This window comes from Chlorocebus sabaeus, chromosome 19 (genome assembly GCF_047675955.1).
Source record: "Chlorocebus sabaeus isolate Y175 chromosome 19, mChlSab1.0.hap1, whole genome shotgun sequence".
Lineage (NCBI taxonomy): Eukaryota > Metazoa > Chordata > Mammalia > Primates > Cercopithecidae > Chlorocebus > Chlorocebus sabaeus.
The window spans coordinates 31,244,234-31,266,863 of record NC_132922.1 but is presented as its reverse complement, the minus strand read 5'-3'; the positions used below and the strand labels follow the sequence as shown (position 1 = coordinate 31,266,863).

Here is a 22,630-nt window from a genome sequence, read left to right as displayed (position 1 = left end):
GATATCATCATCTTCAGAACTGTAGTTGTTACTGGGACACCAGATCCGGGAGACCACAGGTGCAGCCAGCACAGCAGGACCTTAGACAAGGCTGGGCTCAGTTTCCCCATCTGGGAAGGGGGCTGCCTGTGGCTAGAAGCAGCCCGAACTCCTGAGCAAGACTAGAACAAGAGGCCGGAGTATGGACACCCCCGCGTGGGCACCCCCACGGGGACACCCCGGCCACCGCCGCGCGGACACCCTCACGAGGACACCCCGGCCGCGCGGACACCTACCACGGGGAAGCCCCGACCCCATCCTACCTGCCGCGCCCCGCGCAGCGCCCCGTACCCCGCCCGCCACAGCCTGCGTCCGCCACCGGAAGCGCCCTCCTAATCCCCGCAGCGCCACCGCCATCGCCGCCATCCTCGCGGGGCTTCTCGGGCGGCTGGGGCTGCCCGCCGCGCTGCCTGCGCCGGACCGGGGCGGGTCCAGTCCCGGGCGCGCCGCCGCGGTAGAGGTGAGAGTGCCGGCCAGAGCCAGAACCCCGCCGAATGGGGCAGGATTCGCGGCGGGGGCCTTCAGACCTAGGGTGGAACATTGGGATAGGGTGTGGGGAATTCGGACCGCTGTGAAGGGATCTGACTTTGGGTGGGGGTCTCCGGACTTGGGGTGGGGGATGTGGATGGGGACTGGGGAATTCGAAGCGCTGTAAAGGGATCTGACTTTCGGTGAGGGTCTCTGGACCTGGGGTGAGGGATCTGACTTGGGGTGGGGAGCCCTGGATGGGGAGTGAAGAATTTGGACCTCGGTGAAGGGATCCGACCTGTGGTGGGGGTCTCCGAACCTGTGTTGAGGAGCTCCGGATGGGGGTGGGGAATTCGGACCTTGGGTGGGGATCTTTGGACCGGGGTGGGATCCCCAGACTCCTTGTGGAAGGCTGAGGTTGAAGATCTGTGCTGGGGTGAGGGGCTTTAGATAGCCCTGGGAGATCCCGCTTCAAGACTGGGTTGGGGGTCCAGACCAGGAGGATAAGCCTATCCCTGGAGTAGAGCTTGACCTGGTGAGGGTGTGGCAGAGTCACAGGGGAGGGTCCCACTTGGTCCTTGGGCTGGGATCAGACTCTCAGAGCTGGAGAGTTGCAGGGGCCCTGGGGGAGGGTCTGAGGAGCCCCAGAATCAGAGGGCCTTGGTGACCTCTCCAACAGGTTCCCTGTTGGAGGCCTTGGGGTACCCCAGGGCCTTCCCCTGCAAGAGAATGGCTGCTCCACCAGGAAGGGGCCCAGGACTCCACAGGGTAGGGGGCTGTGTGGCGCGCAGGACCACGTGGGAATGGTAGAGAAAGGGGAAGTCACTTTGGGCCTGCCTTGCTAACAGACCTGCTTTTTGGATTTTTCCACTGGGGGATTTTTGTGTCCTGTTGCTGTTTATTGTTTAAAGTGACCCCCCCCAAGCCTGAGGGACCATAGGAGCTGCCCTGCAGAGCCCAGTGAGACACTAGTTAATGGAGAAAAAACAGCTTTTACTTGGTAACTACTGACAACATGAGAAAAAGCTGGCTCCATGCTGATTTGACTAGACGTGCCTGGAGTTTAAAGGGAGAGGGAGGGAGTGGGAAGGGGTAGGGACTCAGTAGAGTTAGGGAAATAGAAAATCACCAAAACCGGGAAGGGAGGGTTAGCCCCTGTGGAACCAACTGATCTGGGTTTGCCACTGGGGCTTACCGAAGTCAGGCCCCCAACCTCCCACAGAGACTGGGAGAGAGGGGCCCCATCCTCAGGTGTTGGCTGGAACACACAGGAAATTCTTGTGGCAGCCTTGAGCTTCTCAGGCAGACACTTTTCAAGGGTGCTAGGATCCTAGGATTCTGGGAATGTGGCCTGGAGCTGTTCGGAGCTGTTAGTGTTCGTTCCAGTCTAGATAGGCCAGGGTGAGGCCCAGTGGAGAAGGGGACCCCAAGGAGCCTGGCTGGAGTGTGGGGAGGGAGGGTCTTTGTCAGTACCCCTCCTGTGCAAGAAGAACAGAGACATGCTTCTTTCCTCTCAACAGTACCCCCTTTGTTTCACATGTCCGTGTGAAGAGATCACCGAACAGGCTTTGTGTGAGCAACATGGCTGTTTATTTCACCTGGGTGCAGGCGGGCTGAGTCCAAAAAAGGAGTCAGCAAAGGGTGGTGGGATTATCATTGGTTCTTATAGGTTTTGGGATAGGCGGTGAAGTTAAGAGCAGTGCTTTGGGGGCAGGGGTGGATCTCACAAAGTACATTCTCAAGGGTGGGGAGAATTACAAAGAACCTTCTTAAGGGTGGGGGAGATTACAAAGAACCTTTTTTAGGATGGGGGAGATTACAAAGTACATCGATCTGTTAGGGTGGGGCAGAAACAAATCACCATGGTGGAATGTCATCAGTTAAGCTATTTTCACTTCCGTGGATCTTCAGTTGCTTCAGGCCATCTGGATGTATACGTGCAAGTCACTGGGGATATGATGGCTTAGCTCGGGCTCAGAAGCCTGACACCCTCCATTTTCTGTTCTGTGTTATGTTCATAAAGTACCAGCGGGACCATCTGTTGAGACTTGGTAGCAAAGGATTTTTGCTGGATGATGGAAGCAGTCAGGCATTTAGAGGAAACAAAAATAGTAGCAGGCTGGGCACGGTGGCTCCTGTCTGTAATCCCAGCACTTTTGGAGGCCGAGGAGGATCATGTGAGGCCAGGAGTTTGAAACCGGCCTGGGCAACATAAAGACCCCATCTCTACAAAAAATTAAAAAGTTAGCCCAGCGTGGTGGGATGGGCCTTTAGTTCCAGCTACTTGGGAGGCTGAGGTGAGAAGATCGTTTGAGTCTGGGAGGTGGAGGCTGCCATGAGCCATGATCTTGCCTGTATACTCCAGCCTGAGCAACAGAGAGAGGCCCTATCTTGAGGAAAAAAAAAAAAAAGAAAGAAAAACAAAGATGAATGGTTGAAGCTGTCGATAAACCCAGTTTTTGAGCCTACAGGGCAGCAGTTGAGGTTTCCGGCCCTGGGGCCCTAACGAGGCCAGCAGGGACACTCAGGGATTTCCTGGGGTGTGGTGTGAAGTTCGTGATGATGGCATAGGCATCGGTATCCCAGTTGTAGTTACTTTCTGGAGAGAACATGGGGCATGCAGGAGCTGGAGGGGCGTCTTCCTGGGTGGTCTATGTGGCAGCGGCTCCAGACCAAAGGTTGCCCGTGGATAATCTGTTGTGGTGCTGAGTTCTTTCAAGTTTATATCAAGCTTTCCGGCTTCAATCTGCAGGGCTTTTTTTTCAGATCCTGGGGGCAAAGGGCAGCTACAAGACCACCTGTGTCCCTGTGGGGATTTGAGTTCTTGGTGACACCAAGTCAGCGAGGAGACAAATTGGAAATGTCAGTCTGGAGAGAGTGGTAGGTAGCCAGATACTGAAGGGAAGTAGATGGGAGGATTTGGTAAGGGCTGGCGTGTAGGAAGGCAGTGACAGTCCAAGAAAACAGGCAGATCATAAAACCTCAAGGATAGGCCGGGCCCTGTGGCTCATGCCTGTAATCCCAAGCACTTTGGGAGGCCGAGGTGGGCAAATCAGCTGAGTCCAGGAGTTCAAGACCAGCCTGGCCAACATGGCAAAACCCTGTCTCTACTAAAATTACAAAACATTATCCGGGCGTGGTGGTACATACCTGTAATCCCAGCTACTCAGGAGGCTAAGGCAGGAGAATCGCTTGAACCCGGGAGGTGGGGGGGCTGCAGTAAGCCAAGATTGCACCACTGCACTCTAGCCTGGGCAACAAGAGCAAAACTCCATCTCAAAAAAAATTAGGCTGGGTGTGGTGGCTCACACCTGTAATCCCAGCACTTTGGGAGGCCAAGGCGGGTAGATCACAAGGTTGGGAGATCAAGACCATCCTGCCTAACACAGTGAAACCCCGTCTCTACTAAAAATACAAAAAATTTAGCCGGGTGTGGTGGCAGGCACCTGTAGTCCCAGCTACTCAGGAGGCTGAGGCAGTAGAATGGTGTGAACCCAGGAGGCAGAGCTTGCAAGGAACCGAGATCATGCCACTGCACTCCAGCCTGGGCGACAGAGTGAGACTCCATCTCAAAAAAGAAAAAAAAGAAAAAACACCTCAAAGAGTGAACTAGACTAGGATCTGATAACTCCCAAGAGGGTGTTATATTTCTCCACTGAAGCATAGCATTTCTCTTTACTTCCCTTTTTGATTGAAGATAATCAAAGTAAGATTATTCTTATTTACCAAGTAATTCTGGTCTCATTAAATTTGGCCTGATTATTTACATAAATGCAGCACGAATGGTAATTGACCACACAGGCCTTTTTAAGTTTGCTGAAACTTTTAATAGGGAATCTTAGATTGAGCTTTTAAAAGCCTTTTGAGGTTAGGAAGCCAAGCCAAGAACTTCCAACCAGACTTCACCTGTAGTGCCTATAGATTTGGGTGAATTCCTTTCTTCTTGAGGTCCCTGAAATACCCCAAGGTTCCTGGCCTCGGAACCTTGGGATATTTGGAAGAGACTTTCCTTACTCACATGTAAGACCAAGAACCCCTTAAGCCAGATACCAGGCCAGATTTTTCAAGAGCTCTTTGCAAGCAATGGCTCCACAAAGTCAACCTGAAAGCCATCTGGTCATACCTGATTCTATGTACATCATTCTCAAACGGGACATTCCAGTCCAAGCTTTGGTAATATAGCCAGTGTTTCCAATTGTGTCCTGTTACAAGGAGAACAGATTCTTATTGAAGTTATGCGATAACTATATTGCCATGAAAATAGGAATACTCAATAATAGTTTCTGATTTTTGGAGGGATCACGCCAGAAGAAAAAGATAATTGCTTCAATTTTATTTAGAGAAGTATCATTTACTATAATATTACGAGTCATTGATAGGTTAAGAGAAAACGGAAAGGTTTCTTTTTTTTTGAGGCGGAGTTTTGCTCTGTCCCCCAGGCTGGAGTGCAGCGGCAGGATCTCCGCTCACTGCAAGCTCCGCCTCCCATGTTCACACCATTCTCCTGCCTCAGCCTCCTGAGTAGCTGGGACTACAGGTGCCTGCCACCACGCCTGTCTAATTTTTTGTATTTTTAGTAGAGACGGGGTTTCACTGTGTTAGCCAGGATGGTCTCAATCTCCTGACCTCATGATCCACCCGCCTCAGCCTCCCAAAGTGCTGGGATTACAGACATGAGCCACCACACCAGCCTGCTGTATTAACTTCTTTTTTTTTTTTTTTTTTTTTTTTTTTTTTTTTGAGACGGAGTCTCGCTGTGTCTCCCAGGCTGGAGTGCAGTGGGGCGATCTCGGCTCACTGCAAGCTCCGCCTCCCAGGTTCCCGCCATTCTCCTGCCTCAGCCTCCCGAGTAGCTGGGACTACAGGCGCCGCCACCACGCCCGGCTAGTTTTTTGTATTTTTAGTAGAGACGGGGTTTCACCATGTTAGCCAGGATGGTCTCGATCTCCTGACCTCGTGATCCGCCCGTCTCGGCCTCCCAAAGTGCTGGGATTACAGGCTTGAGCCACCGCGCCCGGCCTGCTGTATTAACTTCTAACAAGGCATAAATAGCATTTTTATTTTTTTATTTTATTTTATTTTTTTATTTTTATTTATTTATTTATTTTTTTTGAGACGGAGTCTCGCTCTGTCGCCCAGGCTGGAGTGCAGTGGCAGATCTCAGCTCACTGCAAGCTCCGCCTCCCGGGTTTACGCCATTCTCCTGCCTCAGCCTCCCAAGTAGCTGGGACTACAGGCGCCCGCCACCTCACTCGACTAGGTTTTTTTTTGTATTTTTTTAGTAGAGACGGGGTTTTACCGTGTTAGCCAGGGTGGTCTTGATTTCCTGACCTTGTGATCCACCCGTCTCGGCCTCCCAAAGTGCTGGGATTACAGGCTTGAGCCACCGCGCCTGGCCTAGTTTTCTTTTTTTTTTGACAGAGTTTTGCTCTTATCACCCAGGCTGGAGTACATGATCTCAGCTCACTGCAACCTCTGCCTCCCTGGTTCAAGCAATTATCCTGCCTTAGCCTCCCGAGTAGCTGGGACTACAGATGCCCACCACCACACCGGGCTAATTTTTGTATTTTTAGTAGAGACAGGATTTCACCATGTTGGCCAGGCTGGTTTTGAACTCCTCACCTCAGATGATCCACCCACCTCTGCCTCCCAAAGTGTTGGGATTACAGGCGTGAGCCACCGCGCCTGGCCCTGAATAGTATTTTTTATTTGACAGCACGTTGCATGAAATTATGTAGGGACCAGCTCTACAGGGTCTGTGGGTTTTTCTCCCCGTGTGCAGAGATGAGAGATCATAGAAATAAAGACACAAGACAAAGAGAAGAAAAGACGGCTGGGCCCAGGGACCACTACCACTAAGGCGCAGAGACTGGTAGTGGCCCCAAATGCCAGGCTGCGCTGTTATTTATTGGATACAAGGCAAGGGGGCAGGGTAAGGAGTGTGAGCCGTCTCCAATGATAGGTAAGGTCACGTGGGTCACGTGTCCACTGGACAGGGGGCCTTTCCCTGTTTGGCAGCCGAGGCAGAGAGAGAGAGGAGACAGCTTACGCCATTATTTCTGTATTTCAGAGACTTTTAGTACTTTCACTGATTTTGTTACTGCTATTTAGAAGGCGTAGTCAAGTGTACAGGATGGAACATGAAGGCGGACCGGGAGCATGACCACTGAAGCACAGCATCACAGGGAGACGGTTAGGCCTCTGGATAACCGCGGGCGGGCCTAACTGATGTCAGACCCTCCACAAGAGATGGTGGAGTAGAGTCTTCTCCAACTCCCCTGGGGAAAGGGAAACTCCCTTTCCCGGTCTGCTGAGTAAGGGGTGCTTTTTCTAGGCACTGACGCTACCACTAGACCAAGGTCTGGTTACTAGACCAAGGTCAGCTAGGTAACCAGCGTCTTCCCAGGCGTTGACGTTACCACTAGACCAAGGAGCCCTCTAGTGGCCTTGTCTGGGCATAGCAGAAGGCTCACACTCTTGTCTTCTAGTCACTTCTCACCGTGTCCCTTCAGCTCCTATCACTGTATGGCCTGGTTTCTCCTAGGTTATGATTGTAGAGTGAGGATTATTATAATATTGGAATAAAGAGTAATTGCTACAAACTAATGATGTTGATATATAATCATATCTATAATCTGTATCTAGTGTAACTCTTCTTATTTGATGTATTTTCTTTATTATACTGCAACAGCTGTGCCCTTGGTCTCTTGCCTCGTCACCTGAGTGGCTTGCTGCCCACAAAATTTGCCATTGAAATAAACCTAGTTAGTTTAACATCTCTCTTACAAGGTCACAGGACAGATCCTCTGAGGTCTTCAGGGGCCCTCCAGGAAATCTCAAGTCAGTTTGCGATCAAGACAATGACATAGGCCATGTGCAGTGGCTCACGCCTATAATCCCAACACTTTGGGAGTCCGAGGAAGGAGGATTGCCTGAGCCCAGGAGTCTGAGACCAGCCTGAGAAACATGCTGAGGCCCTGTCTCTACAAAAAAAAAAAAAAAAGAAAAATTAGCTGGGCATGGTGGTACATGTCTGTAGTCCCATGTACCCTGAAGACTGAGGCAGGAGGATCACTGGAGCCCAGGAGTTCAAGGCTGCGGTGAGCTGTAATTGTACCACTGCACTCCAGCCTCGGTAACAGAGTGAGACTGTCACTGAAAAAAATTTAGGTCGAGTGCGGCGGCTCATGCCTATAATCCTAGCATTTTGGGAGGGCAGATCACCTGAGATCGGGAGTTTAAGACCAGGCTGGCCAACATGGCAAAACCCCGTCTCTACTAAAAATACAAAAATTAGCTGGCTGTGGTAAAGTGTGCTTGTGGTCCCAGCTACTTGGGAGGCTGAGACAGGAGAATTGCTTAAGCCTGGGAGGCAGAGGTTGCAGTGAGCCCAGATCACACCATGGCACTCCAGCCTAGGTAACAGAGCAAGACTCTGTCTTAAAAAAAAAAAAAAAAAAAAAAAGAAACTTTATACATAAATACATTCAATGATTATGAGATCAATTCTAGCCAGCTTTGACCTCATAACGATTCTTTTCTGCAGACTTTCTTGAGGCCAGGAGTTCAAGACCAGCCTGGGAAACATAGGGATAACTTTCTGTATCCATTCACGTTTGGTTTTGCTTTGAGACAGAATCTCAGTCTGTCACCCAGGATGGAGTGCAGTGGCGAGATCTCAGTTCACTGTAGTCTCGACCTCCTGGGCTCCAGCGATTCTGCTGCCTCAGCCTCCCAAGTAGCTGGGACTACAGGCATGTACCACCACACCAGGCTAATAATTTTTTTTTTTTTTTTTTTAAATAGAAACAGGGTTTCACCAGTTACCCAGGCTTGTCTTGAATTCCTGGGCCATTCACGCTTTGTCCTATATTTTTCCTCTTTTTGTAATTTTACTTCAGGATAAAATTACATCCCTTTCTTTAACAAAAACAGTCTACATTCTTTGCATACTTTTCATATAAAAACACATCCTATTTTCCTCTCATACTTTGTATACAAAACTGTTTCCCTCATTCTTATTGTTTCTAGGAGTTTTGTTTTCATATATTGATTATAATTTTTAACCATTAGTAGTAACTGGTATTTTTTTTTTTTTTAAGAGACAGTCTTGCTGTGTTGCCCAGGACTCACTGCACCCTTGAACTCCCGAGCTCAAGTAATTCTCCGACCTCAGCTTCCCAAAGCACTGAGATTACAGGCATGAGTCACCACGCCTGGCCATACTTGTATTTTACAGAGAAAAGTAGGAAGAAGACAATTGAAAATTGTCTGTCATTTAGCAGTTTATTAGCAAATTTTATGAATATACTATCTTATAATCTCCTTTTTATAGTACAAAAGTGCCAAGAACATGTTTGTTAACAGGCCAGAATACCTCTAGCCAGTCTGTACCATATAAAGAAGCCAAAAAGTACAAAAAGTTATGCTTAATAATGAATGTTCCAGCACTTTCTCCTGTTCAGGTATTATTTAGATATTCAATGAATGTCTATTATCTAACTTCACTTAGTGTGACTCTGAGGTTGAAAGTTACTGAAAAGATCTCCGGGGCCTTTTTAGGCCAATATATTATCAAATGCAGTTAACAAAACACAACTCACTAGTTTATATAAGAGCTAGTTCTCACTTTTTTATTTACTCTATTTTATATTTTTTTCTTTTCTTTTTTCTTTTTTTTTTTTTGTAGAGACAGGGTCTTCCTGTGCTGCCCAGGCTGGTCTTGAACTCCTAGCCTTAAGTGATCTACTTACCTTGGCCTCCCAAAGTGCTGGGATTACAGGTGTGAGCCACCACCCAGCCCTGTTTTATATTTTTATCCGATCTGTGTTTCTGGCAAATTGGGCAAATTAAGGGACACTTGCTCAGTGTGAGGGGAAGACTTTCTACCTGTATTTGTGGATATGACCTTTACGACTTGTTTTGCCCTGCTGGATGACTGACTGCATATTTCCAGTGAGCTCAGCTGGTTGCTTTTGTGGGTCCCTGAGGCCCTGCGAGCCCCTGATGGAGCAGGAAGCCTAAAGTTCCAGGGACCGTGGGGAGTTGAGGGGCCGGAGGGGAAGAGAGAGGCCTGCAGTGGGGGCCGAGGGGTGGAGGAGGCCAGACTTGAAGGGGGTGTCTCCTTCCAGAGAAAGTATGGGGGTGTGGAGGTGATCGGAAGGGAGAGGCCTGAGAGGAGCTGGTTTGGGGAGATCTCAGGTATCCCAAAGGAGCCACTGACTTCCAAATTATCCTTGGTAAAGTCACACCAACAAGGAACAACTGCTTGTTGTTCTTGGCAGTTTTGTTTTCATATGCTGATTAAAGTAGTGCAGAGGGCGTGATCAGCAGGACTCCAGTAAGAAGCTCCCACGGAAGGAGCAGGAACACAGAACAGAGCGGGCAAGACAGCTCCACCAGGAGTCAGGAGTGATTCCCCTCCGGGAACGAGGCGCCAGGAAGAAGAACTTCCAGCCCAGGAGGTAGGTACCGTTCAGAAGAAGCCTGGGACTCTCGGCACCTCAGAGCCTTACTCAGAATCATAAGAAGCAATGTCTGTCTTCACTGCTGCATCCGATGTTCTTCTGGAGCATTGGGTCACAAGTCAAACCATGTCACTCCCGCATGAGCAGGCAGAGTGGAGATAACACGGATCGATGCGGGCTCCGGTTGTTGCATCCGAGGGTCGGTCGGATGGTGGTTCCCATCCAGATCCAGGTCCTGACCCCTGATCACAGAGAAACACAGCCAGACATTAAAGTGGTAAGGACAGAAATTATATTATTTGGTGACCAGTGACAGGAGGGGAGAGAGCTGAGCTCCCCTCCGATTTGTGCAAAGAAGTGGGGAGTGGGGAGGAAGAACAGCAGGGACTCAGGAGTGAGGAAAGTGGAACATTACCGAAAGCAGTTAGGGAGGGTTAGCCTTGGGAAACCGATCTGGGTTTGCCACGGGGGCTTACTGAAGTCAGGCCCCCAATCCCACAGAGACTGGGAGACAGGGGCCCCATCTTCAGGTGTTGGCTGGAACACACAGAAAATTCTCTTGGTAGCCGTGCGTTTCTCAGGCAAGCGCTTTGAAGGGGGCTGGGATCATTTTAGAATGTGGCCTTGAGCTGTTAGAAGCCATGTGCAGTATGGTTCACACCTGTAATCCCAGCACTTTGGGAGGCTGAGGCTGGAGAATCACTTGAGGCCAGGAGTTTAAGACCAGCCTGGGCAACGAAGCAAGATGCTGTCTCTACAAAAATAATTTTTTTAAATTAGCCAGGCACTGTGGCATGCCCCGGTGTAGTCCCAGTTACTCAGGAGGCTGAAGTGGGAGGACTGCTGGAGCCCAAGAGTTCAAGGTTGCAGCAAGCTGATTGCACCACTGCACTCCAGCCTGGGCAGCAGAGGTGATCATGCCACTGCACTCCAGTCTGGGCGACAGAGGTGATCATGCCACTGCACTCCAGCCTGGGCGGCAGAGGTGATCATGCCACTGCACTCTAGTCTGGGCGACAGAGCGAGACTCTCTCTTTTTTTTAAAAAAAAAAAAGGCCGGGCACGGTGACTCAAGCCTGTAATCCCAGCACTTTGGGAGGCTGAGACAGGCGGACCACGAGGTCGGGAGATCGAGACCATCTTGGCTAACATGGTGAAACCCCGTCTCTACTAAAAAATACAAAAAATTAGCCGGGCAAGGTGGCGGGTGCCTGTAGTCCCAGCTACTCCGGAGGCTGAGGCAGGAGAATGGCGTAAACCCGGGAGGCGGAGCTTGCAATGAGCTGAGATCCGGCCACTGCACTCCAGCCCGGGCGACAGAGCGAGACTCCATCTCAAAAAAAAAAAAAAAAAAAAAAAAAGGCCAGGCGCGGTGGCTTACGCCTGTAATCCCAGAACTTTGGGCGGCCGAGGTGGACAAATCACAAGGTCAGGAATTCAAGACCAGTCTGACCAACATGGTGAAACCTTGTCTCTACTAAAAATACAAAAATTAGCTGGGCATAGTGGTGTGAGCCTGTAATCCCAGCTACTCAGGAGGCTGAGGCAGGAGAATTGCTTGAACCTAGGAGGCAGAGGTTGCAGTGAGCCGAGATCGTGCCACTGCACTCCAGTCTGGGTGACAGAGTCCATCTCAAATAAACAAATTAATTAATTTAAAAATGAAGGCCGGGCGCGGTGGCTCAAGCCTGTAATCCCAGCACTTTGGGAGGCCGAGACGGGCGGATCACGAGGTCAGGAGATCAAGACCATCCTGGCTAACACGGTGAAACCCCGTCTCTACTAAAAAATACAAAAATCTAGCCGGGCAAGGTGGCGGGCACCTGTAGTCCCAGCTACTCGGGAGGCTGAGGCAGGAGAATGGCATTAAACCCGGGAGGCGGAGCTTGCAGTGAGCTAAGATCCCAGCCTGGGCGACAGAGCGAGACTCGGTCTCAAAAAAAAAAAAAAAAAAAAAAATTGAAGCAGCAGCAGCTTTGTTAGTGTTTGTTCAAGGACTGATAGGCCAAGGTGAGGCTCAGCTAAGAAACGTGCTCAGAGGAGCCTGGCCGGAGTGTCATGGGGGAGTCTTTGTCCAGGCTGCTGCCATGGTGGGCCTCAGGCCTCATGGCCTGGGTGCTGGGGGTGGGGCTGCCACCCAGCCTTGGGGAGAGCAATGAGGAGGTCAGATTCCACTCACACCCAGTGCGGTCTGGACGCAGGCTTGGCCTAGAGCCTGGTCCTGATGCCCGGGCTTTGTTTTTTTGTTGTTTTTTTGAGACAGTGTCTCTCTCTGTCGCCCAGGCTGGAGTGCAGTGGTGTGATCTCGGCTCACTGCACGCTCCGCCTCCCGGGTTCACACCATTCTCCTGCCTCAGCCTCCTGAGTAGCTGGGACTACAGGCGCCCGCCACCACGCCTGGCTCATTTTTGTATTTTTAGTAGAGGCGGGGTTTCACCATGTTGGCCAGGCTGGCACGTCACCCCACTAGGCATACCCAGGTCCTTTCTGTCCCTCCCTAAAGGCATCCCTGTCCTTTCTGTCCCCTCCACACTGAGCCGAGCCAGCCTACACTCTTGCCCCAGGCCTGCCCTCTGCTGGGTGCCGGGACGCTGAGCTCCTGCTGCATGAGCAGGTTGACCTGCAGGGGGCTTCCAAGCAGGTGCCAAGGCAGAATCCGATGTGACCGGGAGAACGCCCTTGAAGGATAAAGCGAATGTGCGACCACCATGCAGGTCTGGCCCGTGGAAGGAGGGGAGGGGGCCCCGGTGGGGCCACAGTAAAGGAGTGGAGGGGCCCCACAGGCAGGGACAGCCGAACTGGCCCCCTGGGGCTGTGGATCTGCAGGTGCAGTGCAGCCTCTTGCCTCTCTCAGCGCAGCCCTTGCATCCACCTCTTGGTGTGTCTGTAAAGACAAAGTCCCCCGTGGTCCCTGCAGCACCTGGCTTGAAGCAGGTGTGCAGCCCGTGTGAAAGCCTTCCCTTTAGCTCTTAGGTATTGAGTCAAAAAAAAAAAAAAAAAAAGCCTTCCCCTGAGCCTGGGGGCCTGGCCCCACTGAGGATACCAGCAGGCAGGGTAGGCTACTGGAGTCTGTCCTCTGCCTGGCCCTCTGACCTTCCATTCTGACCCCTTCCCTTCCACACCAGCCCCTTTCCCCATGTAGGGTGCAGTCTTTGTTAGAACTGCTCACCTCTGCCATAGTCGGGTGAGAGCAGCCACAGACAATGTGTGTGCAGTTGTGTGTTTTTTGTTTTGTTTTGTTTTGTTTTGAGACGCAGTCCCACTCTTATCGCCCAGGCTGGAGTGTCATGGCGCGATCTCAGCTCACTGCAACCTCCACCTCCCGAATTCAAGCGATTCTCCTGCCTCAGCCTCCCAAGTAGCTGGGATTACAGGCATGCACCACCATGCCTGGCTAATTTTGTAGTTTTAGTAGAGACTGGGGTTTCACCATGTTGGTCAGGCTGTTCTTGAACTCCTGACCTCAGGTGATCCACCCGCTGAGACCTCAGGTGATCCACCCGCCTCAGCCTCCCAAAGTGCTGGGATTACAGACGTGAGCCACCGCGCCTGGTTGACTGTGCGTTCTGATAAAGCTTCATTTATAGAAATAGCAGGTAGGCCCCTCACAGGGTGCCCAGGGCAGGTGCACTGTCTCACCTCTTCTCAGGTGTCATGGGGCGAGAGGTTAGTCCTCTGCCTCCTCCTTCCTCTCTGCAGGTTGGAGAAATGACAGATTCTTGTACTGGGGGGTATGAGACAGTAGCAGGAGGGGGACACTCCCAGAGTGCTGCCAGAGAGAGGTGAGGCCCCATCTGGATTTGATGGCATTTGTATTGTGGTGTTGGTAGATGGTGGTGGTGGTGTTTTAGAGACAGTGTCTCTGTTGCCCAGGCTGGAGTGCCGTGGTGCAATCACAGCTCACTGCAGCCTCCAACTCCTGGGCCCAAACAATCCTCCCACTTCAGCCTCCTGAGTAGCTGCAGCTACAGGCACGCCACCATGCCTGGCTTGATGGGTATTTTGTGGCCATTAAACTTCTGGTCATTCCTTTAGATTCCCAGAGGCTGGATAGAGATGAGTGGCCAGCCCCTGGGTCCACAGATGAGGGTGGGGCCAGGCTGCAGCCTGTGGGATCTCCCAAGCCGGCCTCCAGGTGTCCTCTCAGCCTGTCCACAGGCCCTGCCCAAGCATGTGGCCTACTTGGTGCTGCCCGGCTTGTCTTTAAGCACCAGTACTGGCTCTCCCTGGATTACTGGATCGCAGTCAAATCCCCTGCCAGAATCCTGGTCCCCCTTTATCACACCAGATCAGCCCCGAAGGGCAGGGCTGCTTGCAGCGGTTCCGGCCTTTGCTGGGAGGTTTCCAGCCCTGTTGAGCAAGTCTCAGGCAGGGCCCTCTGCAGCCTCCATGGGGGACCTGTGTGCAGAGCAGGGCTGCCCCTGTGTGTAAACGCTGAGAACCGGCCTTCTTCCTGCCACCTGTGTCCTGTTTGTCATCACACCTGTGGCTCTATGCTTGTCTCCCCAACTGGGCCACCAGCCCTGTGAGGGCAGAATGAGGCATGTCCAAGCCACAGTGACTCTCAGTGTGCAGGGGGCTGTTAGCATTAGTTCTGTGTTCTGGAATAGTGAGGACAGTGTGCCCCAAATGGCCAGTGGTCTTTCCGGGGATCGCTGCAGCCGCGTGTTGGCCCCCTATGGAGAACGGAGGATGCACAGCCGTTTCAGGGCACAACCCGAGGTCTCCTGAGCTTGCTGTGCAGCCCAGTCTTTCTCTCCGTGGCCCCTGGTAGCTGTCTTTCTCCTCCCCAGAGGAGAAAGACACTTTCCTGAGCAGGAAGATGTGGGTGAATAGAGACCAAAGTGTCAGTCACTCTTCAGACAGAGGTGATAGCAGAATGAGCAAAACTGATGGACCCCAGATCTTTGCAAAGGGAGCAAAGTCAGTTTCTAGCTATCTTATTTATTTATTTATTTATTTATTTATTTATTTATTTATTTTGAGATGGAGTCTCACTCTGCCGCCCAGGCTGGAGTACAGTGGTGCAATCTCAGCTCACTACAACTGCCTCCTGGGTTCAAGTGATTCTCCTGCCTCAGCCTCCCGAGTAACTGGGACAACAGGCACACGCCACCACGCCCAGCTAATTTTTATATTTTTAGTAGAGAGGGGGTTTCACCATGTGGGCCAGGATGGTCTTGTTCTCTCTCTGTCTTTTTTTTTTTTAATCTCGCTCTGTCACCCAGGCTGGAGTGCAGTGGCGCAATCTCGGCTCCCTGCAACCTCTACCTCCTGGGTTCAAGCTATTCTCCTGCCTCAGCCTCCTGAGCTGCTGGGACTAACAGGTGCTCACCACCACGCCTGGCTAATTTTTGTATTTTTAGTAGAGACAGGGTTTCACCATATTGGCCGGGCTATCTCAAAATCCTGACCTTGTGATCTGCCCGCCTCAGCCTCCCAAAGTGCTGGGATTACAGGTGTGAGCCACCACACCAGTCTTGCTGGGTCATATGGTAGTTCTGTGTTTAACTTTTTTTTATTTTTATTTTTTGTGAGTTTTTAAGAACTTTTTAATATTTGTGGGTACATAGCATGTTTAAAATTTTTTTTTTTTTGAGACAGGGTCTTGCTCTGTTGCCCAGGCTAGAGTGCAGTGGTAGGATCACAGCTCACTGCAGCCTCAACCTCCTGGGCTCAGGTGATCCTCCCGCCTCAGCCTCCCAAGTATCTGGGACTACAGGTGCGGACCACCATGCCTGGCTAATTTTTAAGTTTTCTGTAGAGATGGGGTCTTGCCATGTTGCCCAGACTGGTATGGAACTCCTGGGCTCAAGCAATCCTCCCATCCCAACCTCCCAAAGTGCTGGAATTACAGTCGTGAGCCACCAGGTCTGACCACATGTTTAACTTTTTGAAGAACTACCAAACTGTTTTCCACAGCAGTCACACCAGCAATGGCAGAGGGTTTCAATTTCATTACATCCTTGCTAACACTTGTTATTTTCCTTAAAAAAAAAAAAAAAAAAAAAAGGCCAGCTGGGCACAGTGGCTCATGTCTGTAATCCCAGCAGTTTGGGAGGCAGAGGGGGTGGAGCACTTGAGCTCGGGAGACCAGCCTGGGCAAAATATCAAGAACCCCCCTCCACCCCATCTCTATCAAAAAAAAAAAAAAAAAAGGTCAGTTGTAGGGGGTGGTACACATCTGTCATCCCAGCTACTTGGGGGGTCTGAGGCAGGAGAATTCCTTGAGCCCAGGAGGTCGAGGCTGTAGTGAACTGTGATCGCGCCACTGCACTCCAGGCTGGGCAACAGAGTGAGACCCTGTCTCAAAAAAACAAAACAAAACAAAAGCACATTTCAAACCTATACAAAAGCAGAGAGGATTCCCCTCGGTCCTCCGGCCTGCACCCCTGCCCCACCACAGGGGCATTCAAAACTGTTTCTTGTTGCCTCTCTGTACGGTAAGGGGGACTCTTGACGCTCCCCAGACCACGCAGCCAAAGTCGGGTGATAGGATCACAGGGGTCCCAAGTCGGACACTGAGCTGGCGTGCCCACTCCCGAGTCCTGGGACCCCAAACTAAAGGAGCTGTTCCTTTTCCCCATGGAGGGCTGACCGGGCAAATCCCAGCGCTGGGAACATCCGAGCAGCTCTGAGTGGCGTGGGTGGGTTTCTACCTGACTGTCTTTAAAGGGAGGCCTGATTCTCGGCTTCTCAGGACCCGCCCCCTATTTCCTCACTTGTCTGCACTTTCGTCCTGCGAAACTGGGCAGTGGCCAGTGACAGCGCAGGGTCAGCCCTTGGATGGCCAGGTGGGCGTGATCCCACCCTCTTCCGTGGCTGGGTGGACGTGGTCCCAAAGTCACTTGGATGTGGTCCCGCCTCCCTCCTGGCCCGGTGGGCGGGGCCTCCCCTTCTGCACCAGCTGGGCTAAGCAGAGAGGAGGGTGGGCTGGGAGGCCCCACAGGGCTGGGTCGGAGCGGAGGTGGTTAGCCTGGGAGAGGCCGTTGGGAGGTGGGGTGGGCAGGGGCCAGGGCTTTGTTGGTGGCCTGGGGCAGCCAGTCCTCCTGCTCTGGGCTTCAGTACCTCACACTCACAAGGGAATCCCAGCGCTGGAGGGCCTTGTGAGGTGGCTGTGGGCACTGTGGCCCCCAGGCGCTGCATGGGTGCCTGGGCGGGTTGGCCTTTGAGCCTTTGGTCTTCAGCTTCCCCAGCCTCCATGGCTCTTGGCCACTGGGACCCAGTTGGCCTTTGAGCCTTTGGCCTTGAGCTTCCCCAGACCCCATGGCTCTTGGCCACTGGGGCCCAGTTGGCTGAAGAGCCTTTGGCCTTGAGCACTTCCCTAGCCCCCATGGCTCTTGGCCAATGGGGCCAAGTTGGCCGCAGAGCCGCTGGCAGGTGGGACAGGTGGGCACTTGGTGCCTCCTCGCACCAGCTGGGCCCATCCTGCAGAGTGGAGTGGGCAGGTCCCTCCTGCTGGGCAAAGGAAGAGGGCTTCAGGGCCCCTCCCCGCTGTGGCCTCCTCCCCTCTGCTGCCTCCCACTTGGCCCTAGGGGACACTGCTTGCAAATTTATGAACAGATGAACCTAGAGATTAGAGATTCAAAAACCAAATTCTTCCACAATTCAAGTATTATGCAGATTTGGATTTATAATTTGGGACTCCAAGGTCTGCCAGGTAATTTGCTGTTTCAGCAGAATAGCCCTTTTAATGTGGGGTGTTTATTTCTAACACTTACTGTTTTTGAAATATGGAGAGTAAACAAAATGGCCCATTATCTGACCACACAAATATTAGTAGTAGTCATTATAGATAAGTAAACCATAGCAGATAAATAGTAGTAAACCAAGCAACAAGGTGTGTCATAGGAAATCCCCACCGTGGGCCAGGCGTGGTGGCTCAAGCCTGTAATCCCAGCACTTTGGGAGGCCGAGACGGGCGGATCACGAGGTCAGGAGATCGAGACCATCCTGGCTAACACGGTGAAACCCCGTCTCTACTAAAAAAATACAAAAAACTAGCTGGGCGAGGTGGCGGCGCCTGTAGTCCCAGCTACTTGGGAGGCTAAGGCAGGAGAATGGTGGGAACCTGGGAGGCGGAGCTTGCAGTGAGCCGAGATTGAGCCACTGCACTCCAGCCTGGGCGACAGAGCGAGACTCCGTCTCAAAAAAAAAAAAAAAAAAAAAAAAAATATCCCCACCATGAAGAAAGGAGCAAGGTGGAAAGTTCTGGCTGCTTCAGGTCTGCATGGTCCCTCTCCACCATGGTTCCCTGTCATCTTCCTGCCAGAATAAGGACACTGTCCTTAGGGAAGCGCCATCTCCTGGTTTTTCCCCACGAGCCCTGTGGGCACGTCCTGCCCTGCAGGGAAACAGTGGGCCACGGGTTTCCCTGCAGGCCTGGGACCCTTCCCCAGGGTAGCAGCAGAAGGCGGCACGATTCACACTCCTGCAGCTGTGGACAGGGGCACCCCCGCTGGCACTGAGCCCTGCACCGGGTTCCATCACCTGCTTGGGGCTCTGGCCTTTGGCCTTTTCCTGTGAGCCGCATATTGACCACTGTGACCCATCTGTTTCGTCATCTTTTTCTTACTGGTTTGTGTATGTTCTTGGTAAACTAGCCCTTGGTCTTACACAACATTTCCAAGTTACTAAAGATTCTTCAGGGGATATACAACTTAAGCAAAGTGGTTCCCTCCTCGTATGGTTCACAAGGTGCAGGTGCCCACAGGGCAGTGCGGACAGGGACTGGGAGACTGCCCCTGGGGTCTCTGGCTGGGTGACACTAGTAGGGATGTCGCTTGGCCTCTCTGAGGCCTTCTGCTGTCTCTTCTGAGGCCAGAAAGGCGAAGCACTGCCTTCGCCCTGCTAGGGAGGGCTCGGGCCAGGCTAGCCCTATCCGGAGAAGGGGCTCAGATATCTGGACCTTGGTCATCGCCAGGTTAGGGTTTCTGTTGATGATTATCCAAAGGCAAAATTGATTTCCACAGAAATAACATCTGCTTTGCTGCTGAGCTCACAGAAAGAGACCCCAGACCCTTCCCGCAGTCAGAGGGCTGTAACCTGCTCGGAGGCGCTTTGAAGGTGAGTTGGCCAGTGGAAGCCGGGGCAGTGCCAGGGTGGGTACAGATTCCAGCCCGGTGCATTTGCACAGGTCTGCTGAGCACATGTCCACTCTGCCTGTGTAAACAGGCCACATGGTGGGAAATCCCCTAGAAGCCTGGTGTCCACATGGCCTCCCCCTAGGGCGGAGCCTCTGCTTCCCTGTTCTCTTCTGCTCTGTCCTCCGGTGCCCTGAGGCTGGCCTCCAGGGGTGTCCCCTCTGCGGCCCTGGGCCTGCCTCCTCGCCTGGGTGTGCCTTTCTAAAATGGAGTGTCCAGCGGAGAGTGGGACCTCCTATGCCACTGGGAGTCCAGGGCCCCATCCCAGAAAGACCTCTGAGTGACCACAGGGGCCCTAGAGGAAGTTTCCTTGTGTCCTTCCCATTTTAGGGTCTGTGACCTGAACCCCTGGGCTTCTGCCTCAGGCCTCCTGTGCTCTGCTCTCTGCCTGCTGGGTTCCCTCACCAGGCTTCGGTCTGTCTGGTTCCCAGGCTACCTGCCTGGAGGGTCACACCAGGAGGATTTCAAACAGGTTTCAAGTGGGGTCACTTGCCATTTCACGGTGCCCCACGAGGTACACTGTGGTGGGCAGCAGGGCTGGCCTTTCTCATCTGGGACATGCCACATGTTGCCATCCCCAAGGGGAGTGGTGAGTGGGTCTGTCCTGGTGTTCCTGGCCTGGGGACTGCCACTGTCCTTACTTGGACACTCAATGAAAGGGACACACGAATCCCTGGGGCGTCCAGAGCATGGGTGACCAGCATGGGTTCACCACATGAGGCTGAGGGGCTGCACCATACAGCTTCTCTTTGGGCCACCCCTCACTACCCCCCACTCCGGGCCATGGGGCTTCCCTGCCCCTGGGTGTCCTCTAAGCCAGCTGGGAGACAGCAGCCTGGGTCCACATCTGCTTCTGTATTCTGTGTGGTTTTAGAGGATCCCTGGGCTGCCTGGGGAAGCACCCAGGGCCAGGGAGTGTGACCTGCAGGCTCCACACAGGACTGCCAGAGGCACACAACTGCTCTGTCCGCCCGAGGGCACCCGAGGGCACGAGAAGGCTGGCTCCCTGGCGCTGACACGTCAGGCAACTGAGGACATGGCTGGCTTCTCTGAACCTTGCCCCTCTGCGAACACAAGGGGGCGATGATGGCACTCCAAGCTGAGGGGCATGTGGGTGCAGCAGGAAGAGCACAGAGCACTGGCGCCCCTCCCCTCCCGCCCTGCAGATGCTGGAGGCCCCGCCTCTGCTGCTGGCCGCTGTGTTCCTGGGCCTGGTGCTGGTGGTGCTGCTGTTGATCCTGAGGCGCTGGGGCTGGGGCCTGTGCCTTATCGGCTGGAACGAGTTCGTCCTGCAGCCCATCCGCAACCTGCTCATGGGTGACACCAAGGAGCAGCGCATCCTGCACCACGTGCTGCAGCATGCGGAGCCTGGGAACGCACAGAGCGTGCTGGACGCCATCGACACCTACTGCCAGCAGAAGGAGTGGGCCATGAACGTGGGTGACAAGAAAGGTGGGGTCCCGGCCGGCAGATGCTGAGCTCTGGGACAGGGACCCAGGACCAGGCATCAAAGCCCTTACCGGAGAAGCTGAAGCTGTTATCACCCCGTTTCCAGGGGGCTGGGAACCCTGGGATATGCCCAGATAGGGCAGTCCCAGGGTGCCAGGGTCCCTGATGATTCCTCCAGGCCCTGCTGCCTGCACCCCAGGACAACAGGCCCCCACACAGGGTCTGACGGTGGTGCAGTTCCCCTTGAATTCTGCTCTGGCCACCATGGGACCTGCCTGGGGACCAGTCAGACAGGTTCTCCTGGGCCCGCCCCCGCCTGGACTCCAGCCTGGGGCACAGGATGTGCTGCCCAACTCAGGGAGTTACTCAGGCAACTAGTGCTGCCCCGGGGCGCCAAGGGGGGTGGGTGGTTCGGGGTTTCAGAGAGGGCAGCTCTGTGTTAGGACACGCTGGGGCCAGCCAGGAAGAGTGGAACAGATAGAGACCAGCGTGGGCATAGAGGCTAAGGGACCATGGGAGCTCCAAGGGTGCTCACAGTGGGGACCAGGTCCTTGGAACTGGGGACACCAGGGAGGTAAAAGACCCCTCCAGCAGGTAGGGAGGGCGGGCAGAGGAGGGCCAGAGGCCAGGCATTTGGGAGGGGCTGTTGCTGTTTGGGAGAGGTAGGGGGCCGTCCGTGCCTAGGGATCCAAGTTCCCCTCCCTCCGCCTGTGCTCACCTCTTCCCTGTGCCCCACCCTGTACAGGCAAGATCGTGGACGCGGTGATTCAGGAGCACCAGCCCTCCATGCTGCTGGAGCTGGGGGCCTACTGTGGCTACTCAGCTGTGCGCATGGCCCGCCTGCTGTCACCGGGTGCGAGGCTGCTCACCATTGAGATCAACCCTGACTGCGCCGCCATCACCCAGCGGATGGTGGATTTCGCTGGCGTGCAGGACAAGGTGCGCATGCCCGACCCGCTGTCAGACCCAAAAGAAGGGCCAGGGCTGTGGGCGGGGAGGGCCTGGTTCACACGACGTTCATTGAAAACCCACTGTCACCAGGCCCCTCAGTGCCTCCCAGCCTGGGGCTGAGGAAGGACCCCCCAGCAGCTCGGTGAGGGTGGTCTCACAGCTCTGGGGAAACGGCCAAGGTGGCACGAGGAGGGGCAGGGACATAGCGGGGCCATGTCACCCCAGAACCCTAAAGAAAACTGATGAATGCTTGTATGGGTGTGTAGGGACGGCCTCCTGTCTGTGTGGGCGTGGGCACTGACAGGCGCTGTTGTATGGGTGTGTAGGGACGGCCTCCTGTCTGTGTGGGCGTGGGCACTGACAGGCGCTGTTGTATGGCTGTGTAGGGATGGCCTCCTGTCTGTGTGGGCGTGGGCACTGACAGGCGCTGTTGTATGGCTGTGTAGGGATGGCCTCCTGTCTGTGTGGGCGTGGGCACTGACAGGCGCTGTTGTATGGGTGTGTAGGGACGGCCTTCTGTCTGTGTGGGCGTGGGCACTGACAGGCGCTGTTGTATGGCTGTGTAGGAACGGCCTCCTGTGTGGGCGTGGGCACTGACAGGCGCTGTTGTATGGGTGTGTAGGGGCGGCATCCTGTCTGTGTGGGCGTGGGCACCGACAGGCGCTGTTGTATGGGTGTGTAGGGACGGCCTCCTGTCTGTGTGGGTGTGGGCACTGACAGGCGCTGTTGTATGGGTGTGTAGGGACGGCCTCCTGTCTGTGTGGGCGTGGGCACTGACAGGCACTGTTCCAGGTCACTGTTGTGGTTGGGGCGTCCCAGGACATCATCCCCCAGCTGAAGAAGAAGTATGATGTGGACACGCTGGACATGGTCTTCCTCGACCACTGGAAGGACCGGTACCTGCCAGACACGCTTCTCCTGGAGGTGAGTCCCAACCAGGATGGCCTCTGTGCCAGCTGCTGCCCAGGGCCCATTAGGTCAGCCTCAGCCTCTCCAAAGAGCCAGGCACCCCAGCAGAGCCCTGTGCAGACAGAGCTTGCTCTGGAGGCACCCCCTGAGGTCCAGGAGTGTGGGGGACTGAGGAGGCCCTGAGGTGGGTGGAGATGGGTGGGG

At 53.7% G+C, this 22,630-nt stretch overlaps 2 protein-coding genes across 11 annotated transcripts in view; one reads left to right on the top strand and one right to left on the bottom strand.

The window, feature by feature from the left end:
• Nucleotides 1-423, bottom strand: part of TXNRD2 (thioredoxin reductase 2) — a 65,047-nt gene extending 64,624 nt beyond the window's left edge. The window contains exon 1 of one of the 2 annotated variants that reach the window (XM_007975005.3): nucleotides 303-423. In XM_007975005.3, coding sequence (XP_007973196.1) covers nucleotides 303-405 — 103 coding nt within the window. In that variant the 5' untranslated portion in view covers nucleotides 406-423. The remainder of the gene's footprint in view (nucleotides 1-302) is intronic. The other variant, XM_007975006.3, reaches the window with a different exon arrangement.
• Nucleotides 391-22,630, top strand: part of COMT (catechol-O-methyltransferase) — a 28,372-nt gene continuing 6,132 nt past the window's right edge. The window contains exons 1-9 of one of the 9 annotated variants that reach the window (XM_073007015.1): nucleotides 397-499; nucleotides 3,274-3,387; nucleotides 8,610-8,665; nucleotides 9,197-9,289; nucleotides 9,792-9,971; nucleotides 18,947-19,040; nucleotides 20,284-20,569; nucleotides 21,312-21,505; nucleotides 22,310-22,441. In XM_073007015.1, the coding sequence (XP_072863116.1) occupies nucleotides 20,284-20,569; nucleotides 21,312-21,505; nucleotides 22,310-22,441 (612 nt within the window). In that variant the 5' untranslated portion in view covers nucleotides 397-499; nucleotides 3,274-3,387; nucleotides 8,610-8,665; ... (1 more) ...; nucleotides 9,792-9,971; nucleotides 18,947-19,040. Of the gene's footprint in view, nucleotides 500-3,273; nucleotides 3,388-8,609; nucleotides 8,666-9,196; nucleotides 9,290-9,791; nucleotides 9,972-10,001; nucleotides 10,252-18,946; nucleotides 19,041-20,283; nucleotides 20,570-21,311; nucleotides 21,506-22,309; nucleotides 22,442-22,630 lie in introns of those variants that run through there. The other 8 variants (XM_073007017.1, XM_073007016.1, XM_073007018.1 and 5 more) reach the window with 8 other exon arrangements.